This window comes from Cibotium barometz, chromosome 60 (assembly GCF_041138505.1).
Source record: "Cibotium barometz isolate CiBa-2024 chromosome 60, ASM4113850v1, whole genome shotgun sequence".
Lineage (NCBI taxonomy): Eukaryota > Viridiplantae > Streptophyta > Polypodiopsida > Cyatheales > Cibotiaceae > Cibotium > Cibotium barometz.
The window spans coordinates 12,662,058-12,668,531 of NC_141105.1; the positions used below are offsets into that span (position 1 = coordinate 12,662,058).

Sequence of the window (6,474 nt, forward strand, 5' to 3'; positions counted from 1 at the left end):
CAAAGCATCACCTCAAGTTGCCAGTGGGGTTTGAACCTGCGACCTCATGCATGGACTTCAAACAACACCTTAACAAAGTGGGCTATATTCTACTTTGACATATTTTTGTTAGGCGACGTTATTGTACACACTTTGAGTTGCATTTATGCTTGCCTTGCATAAATACATAGCATAAATTCATACATAAGGCACACGCACGCGCGTGTACGCGCGCGCGCACACACACACGAGATGACTTTGCCCAAAGCAACTTAGTTTTCACAAATATACAAAATTTAGCTTGTAACAAACATTTCACAATAAATAGAAAGATTCTTGAATAGAGTAATTAAGTGAAACTTCAAAAGTATTATTTTCATTATGTGTTGTTGATATGTCTTCCTTTCACAAACAAAAGTGTGTCATTATTGGAAGTAACATTTATATCTTAAAAGCATTTCCTTTTTTCTTGTTGACAAGGTCATGGTGGCATGACTCATGAATGAGATAAAATATAAGTACTTTTACGATTCAACACGAACTATTGGGCCACCTTGGTCAATGGCTGTTTCCTCACAAATAACATAGCCATTAGTGACAACTTTTCTGCGGTACATGGCTTCTTGAATATGGTAAAGGGATGATTATTGTAATGCTTCTCTATTAAAATGTAAGCACGTTCCACCCTCTTGAAAAAATCAAAGGGTGGCAGAGCTATGCAGACAATTTGACCCCCAAAATCCCTAAGAACCCCTCACAGAATTGAATGACGAGGTACAATTATGTGTTGATGGCTTCTTAAATATGAGGCATGTGCGTAGGGGGGGGATTCTGCTTCACAAAAACAACCTCCTGTTCGGGCGTGTTATTCAGTCTGGTGGCCCTTTGAGAGCAGGGTTTGGTAAAGCTTAGCCTTAGCCTTCTTGAACTTGTTCAGTTTAGTATTTTTGATGGGAGAAGGGAAAATACCTCCTAAAAATTTCCAAGATTTAGTTATAATTAGATAAAAGTGTGAAGAAATGCGCGTTTGAAATTCTCGTCAATCCATGGTGGAAAATAGTTTCCCGAACACTGCCTTTGAGTCCATCCTCCTCTGTAGTAGATTGTGTGAAAAAAAAAATGGAAAACGGAGGTGAGTGGCATGCCTTTGAAGCCACTTATGGCCTTAAATAAGTCATCCACTAGCATTGACATTTTTGGAGAGAGAGGGGACACAAAGATAAAAGAGGGGGAGAGGAGAGAGAGAGATTAGAGAGTTTGATCATTTAATCAAGCATTAAGGCAGTATTAATGAACTGGCACAACCCACAAAAAGCAGTTCCCATGTGGGAGGAGCACACATATACCAAGGATACAAGGGTGGAACTTGGAAGATGAGGTCTGTCTAGAGAGAGAGAGAAGCGTGTGCCGCGTGTGTTGAGGCGCGAGAGAGAGAGAGAGAGAGAGAGAGCTGGCTGGTGGGTTCAGGTGAGATGTGGAGGAGGGTTGGTTTATTGTGAAAAGGCATGGCAGGTAGTGGGTGGGGGAGAGGAGAAAGGGGCCTGCTGGCTTTTGCAGCAGTAACAGCTCTCACATGAATTCCACCACAACAAAAGCTCCATAGCCTCCTCTCCTCCATCTCAACAAGCTCTCCAGCCCTTCCCCCCCCTCCCCCCCCCCTCCCCACGCGCGCACAGATCTCGTCTGCTCTGCGAATGCTATCCTTGCCGGGAAATAGACACTCCGAACCCCATTTTTTAATCGATTTTATTTGTACCACCCTTGCCTTGGTACATTTCCAGGCAGATTCTGCACGGCTGGAAAGAGAGCAGCTCCAATTTGTGCCGATTTCGTCTCTCGTCTCCTGTCATGTGTTGACCTCTTACCATGGCCTGCAATTCTTGCAGTGCACAGGGGTCTGCGTGCGTGCATGCGCGTGTGTGACCCTCCTGTTGGAGCGTGCGTGCGTGTGTGTGTGTGAGAGAGAGAGAACTCTGGGCTCCTTCAGCCAAGGTTAGTAAACGCAAGCATCATCATCATCACTGCACCCTTCAGCCACTGCAGGAAAGGGCAGATAGTGCCATGGCAGGCGGCATTTGTCAACTGAAGTTCTGCAGTGTCGGCTTCGATCCGAAAGAAGGAAAGCATTGTTTATCCACACTGGAAAGATGTGATCGGATCTGCATCACGGAAAATCAAGACTGATCTCAGAGTTCTGAGATCAAGCCAAGCTATGAAGGTCATGGAGGCATCAGCCATGCATCGCGGTCTTCAGCCTGCCCTGGTACCCCCCACTTTCCCCTTTCTTTTTTCATCGTTTTGGTATAAGTATCAGCATTACAGAACCATAATCTCACTCGCATTCTTCCATAAAGGCAGCAAAACTGTATTGTTAGGATAATCCTATGCTTGTTAGTCTCTCTCCCTTATAAAGCAAGAAAATTAAGGCCAGTAGGATGTCTCTGATATAATGTCAGGCTTTGGCTGGCTTCCCACAATGAGTACTCTATGAAAATCAGTTCACCAACAATTGTTAATGTCAAGTGCCGCTCCAGTCTCTCTCCCTTATAAAGCAAGAAAATTAAGGCCAGTAGGATGTCTCAGATATAATGTCAGGCTTCCCACAATGAGCACTCTATGAAAATCAGTTCACCAACAATTGTTAATGTCAAGCGATCCACTCCAGTCCTCACCAAAGAAATTCTTTTGCACCAAAGGTTTGTCTTGATAGTTTGGTGATTTTGCAGGTGGATACTTCTGCTTGTTACTGCAGAGCAGACACCCTGACAGTAGTTGGAGCTAAGAAGTTTGTTCCTGGAAGTAGGCACTGTGTGCAACCCGACATAAAGCCAAGCATTCATCCAAAAAGAAACAGGGTTCCAAAGGGAGAGAGGAACAAGCTGCCTCCAGACCTCATTCCTGGACTTCCCAATGATTTGGCAGTTGCCTGTTTGGTTCGGGTTCCTCGCCTTTATCACAGAAAGCTCCGGTTGGTTTGTAGAAAGTGGTATCGCCTTGTCACAAGCAATTATTTCTTTTCTCAAAGGATTCAGTTTGGTATGGCAGAGGAGTGGATTTATGTGATCAAGCGGGATCGGGATGGCCGTGTTTCTTGGCACACATTTGACCCAAAGTACCAGTCATGGCAACCCCTGCCACCCATCCCTGCTGAATATTCAGAAGCGCTTGGCTTTGGCTGTGCTGTTCTCAGTGGATACCTCCTGTTTTTGTTTGGGGGTAAGGATAGGATGAAAGGCTCCATGAGAAAAGTTGTGTATTATAGCCCAAGGACAAATAGATGGCACCATGCTCCAGAAATGCTAAGGCGAAGACATTTTTTCGGCTGTTGCGTCATAAACAACTGTCTCTATGTTGCAGGAGGGGAGTGTGAAGGCATCCCACGATCATTAAGGTCTGCAGAAATGTTTGACCCAAACAAAAATAAGTGGTGTTTTATATCAGATATGAGCACAGCAATGGTCCCCTTTATAGGTGTAGTTTACGGAGGAAGATGGTTCCTCAAGGGGCTCGGCACCCACAGACAAGTCATGAGTGAGGTTTATGCTCCTGCAACCAACCATTGGTCTCCAGTTTTTGATGGGATGGTTGCTGGCTGGCGTAATCCTTGTGTGTCACTTGATGGTCGATTGTATGCCCTCGATTGTCCAGATGGTTGCAAGCTGAGGGTCTATGACCATTTGACTGACTCATGGAATAAATCTGTAGACAGTAAGCTTCATCTAGGTAATTCCCAGGCTCTGGAAGCTGCAGCACTGCTCCCTGTTGGTGGCAAATTGTGTGTCATAAGGAACAATTTGAGTATTGTACTCATTGATGTTGCAAATGCCAACAGTAGGGGACAGTTATGGGAGACTATTGCAGGAAAAGGGCACTTCAAAAGTGTTGTCAGCAATCTTTGGTCTAACATCTCAGGAAGGAACAGGCATAAGAGCCACATAGTACATTGCCAAGTTCTTCAAGCATAGCTTTTCTATATACTTTCTTCGCCAAATTTTTCTACTCCCGGCAGCTTCTGTGATGATTGCTGAAAAAACTAGTCTCTGATGGTGTCCCATCACGGGTTTGTACCAAAGGCTGGGTCATTTCAAGAAGCATATGAGTACACCTTGGGTCTTCCTGTGAAGGGCAGAGACTTATGGATCTGTGCTGTTAACTGGATTCATCACTCTATAAAGACTGGATAAGACAGAAAATTCTTATTGCCATTGCCATTGCTATGGAGTTAGCTGTGTGGCTCAGAACTTGCACTGAAGCTGACACTGGAAATAAACATCCTGATTTGAACATGTTTGATTTTAAAGAAAAGCCCATATATTTTGAGCTGGGTACTTTGGCATGCTGCCACAGTGGGAAAAATATGGCATTCCAACTGGGTTGTAAATGATGCAAAAATTGCTGAACGCACTTGGATGCCTTCTAGGGTTGTGTTGTGAGTGGAATGGAATAGTTTCTTCTAGACAAACAGGAATGCTGTTCGATGGAGCTAGGCTGATCACTCAGGCAGGATGATGGTGTACAATGTTTCATATTTGGATTGTTTTAGGTAGGCATGTTCTTTAAGTGCACTTCCGAGGCTTTGACCTTCTATTTTGGATAGAGAAAGACTTTGACTGACCTAGAGAGGCTTGGGGTTTGGAGAGTCTTTTTGACCATTAGGGTCATTACACACTTGGATGTGATGTGGGCAACAAATATGGGCAATAATGCCCAGCACTGGCTGATGTGTGATGGAGATCTTCGCTATTCGGGGGCAAGTGCACACATTTGGATGCAATGGGCTGGGTGGTGAAAATGGTCGAGATCGCCTATGCAGTGTGTGAAGGCCCTGAGAGAACATCATGTACTTCATACCAAACTAGAAAGAGATCATGATGTTGTACTCGATTTGATATTTTCTTCTTTCAACTTTGAGTGTAATTGGTATATTATTCATGTATATTATTTGAACTTTGAGTAAAATTGGATACAATACCTGCACATGGTATATTACTCCTGTAGATTATTTTGGATGACTATTTTTATTGCTTCCATCGAAAAGAAATCTCATACATAAAATTTACCTTCTAATTAGAATCAGCTTTAACCTCTCTACCAACTAATTAATTAATAGGAAAGAAATATTTTGGTCCCATATTCAAAAGGATCTGTAGCACAGGCTTCATATTGGTTGGGTGGACGGTGTCCGCCATTATGGAGGGGTGGGCAATTAATTTGCCATGATTTAATGGGAAAACAAGGCATGATGACCACAATAGCCCTCCTAGGCAAGGACTATATGTACTCAAAAGCATCCCTAATTTCTAGAACCGCCATTTGTAAACTTACAGAAATTGGGAAATGCAGTTGCAGGCAAGGACTATATGTACTCATCAAAAGCATCCCTAATTTCTAGCAATGCCATTTGTAAATTTTCAGAAATTGGGAATTGCACTTGTACTGTGCAACACAGAAATGGATGGTGGTTTCTATGCCTAACAAAAACATGTAGTGGTTTTAATAGACCTGATCCAGATTGGCAAGCCCCTCTAAATCAAGTCTAAGGTTTAAACAAATGGGGATAGCTTACATGTGTGTAACTCTGTCAAAAGCTTTACAACAGGAGGATTTTGCATTAAACCAAGTGAGTCTTAGGAAAATCTAAGGTCTGAAGTTGAATTAAACCGAGTGAATCTTAGGAAAATCTGAGGTTTGAAATTGAAGTAAACAAAGTGAATCTTAGGAAAATCTAATGTTTGAAAACCTTTAAATTGTTTAAACCAAAGTTAACAATACAAGGCATGCTGGATTTCTCATTAAACGAAGTGAACTTGGGTGCTAGATTCTAGCCTGTTAACTGGGGTGGCGGCAGCGCAACTCTGCCCCGCCCACGATGGTTACAGCGTTAATCAATGGTTACAACCTTAATTTTATATATATATATATATATATATATACCTAGCTGAACATTCTGTTAGAATTATTTGTGAGAAAATTACTGGTCTCTCCAAGGTCGGCAAGTGTTCTTGTGGAGGCAACTTTTCAGCCCTTGGCAAACTCTCATAAAGGTTGGCTTTTGTAATGGAAACTGTTTTGTGATATTTTCTCCTTTAGTTTGATGGCATAATGTAAGCTTGATAGAAATATTGGTTCTTCCAAGCTTGTGGTAACCTGACATGCTATAAAGTTTGAGTTCATATAGATGGGACTTTTTCAGAATAATAATGCAAAACTTATTTATGTAACTTACATTTCTTTTAGGTTCTAGGTTTGATCCTTTGCCACTTAGGCAAACTAGCCCTCGGGCAATAAAATTAAGTTGTACACACCCCAAAAAAACTCCTCATGGATGAGGTAAAAGCATGATAATTTTAAAAAAAAACTTACATTTCTACAGGTTTTGAGACTTCAAATTTTCTCTCAATCCCACAAACTTTGATCCCCTAGATTCTGTGAAATTTCACAGCACTTGTCTATCTGTTTGCAAGGGTGAAAACAAGGCCATTTCTTCTCAATCTA

At 42.3% G+C, this 6,474-nt stretch overlaps 1 protein-coding gene across 1 annotated transcript; it reads left to right on the forward strand.

The window, feature by feature from the left end:
* Positions 1-563: 563 nt before the first annotated feature.
* Positions 564-4,938, forward strand: LOC147604997 (F-box/kelch-repeat protein At1g55270-like). Its single transcript, XM_086794214.1, has 2 exons — positions 564-2,242; positions 2,706-4,938. The coding sequence occupies exons 1-2, from the start codon at positions 2,192-2,194 to the stop codon at positions 3,942-3,944; spliced, it is 1,290 nt and encodes a 429-aa protein (XP_086650340.1). The 5' UTR covers positions 564-2,191; the 3' UTR covers positions 3,945-4,938.
* The last annotated feature ends 1,536 nt before the right edge of the window (positions 4,939-6,474 follow it).

Bases quoted from the DNA above. Each gene is read 5' to 3' on its own strand.
- LOC147604997 (XM_086794214.1), top strand. From the start codon at position 2,192: ATGAAGGTCATGGAGGCATCAGCCATGCATCGCGGTCTTCAGCCTGCC. The intron at 2,243-2,705 runs GTACCCCCCACT...GTGATTTTGCAG, and splicing joins GCGGTCTTCAGCCTGCCCTG to GTGGATACTTCTGCTTGTTA.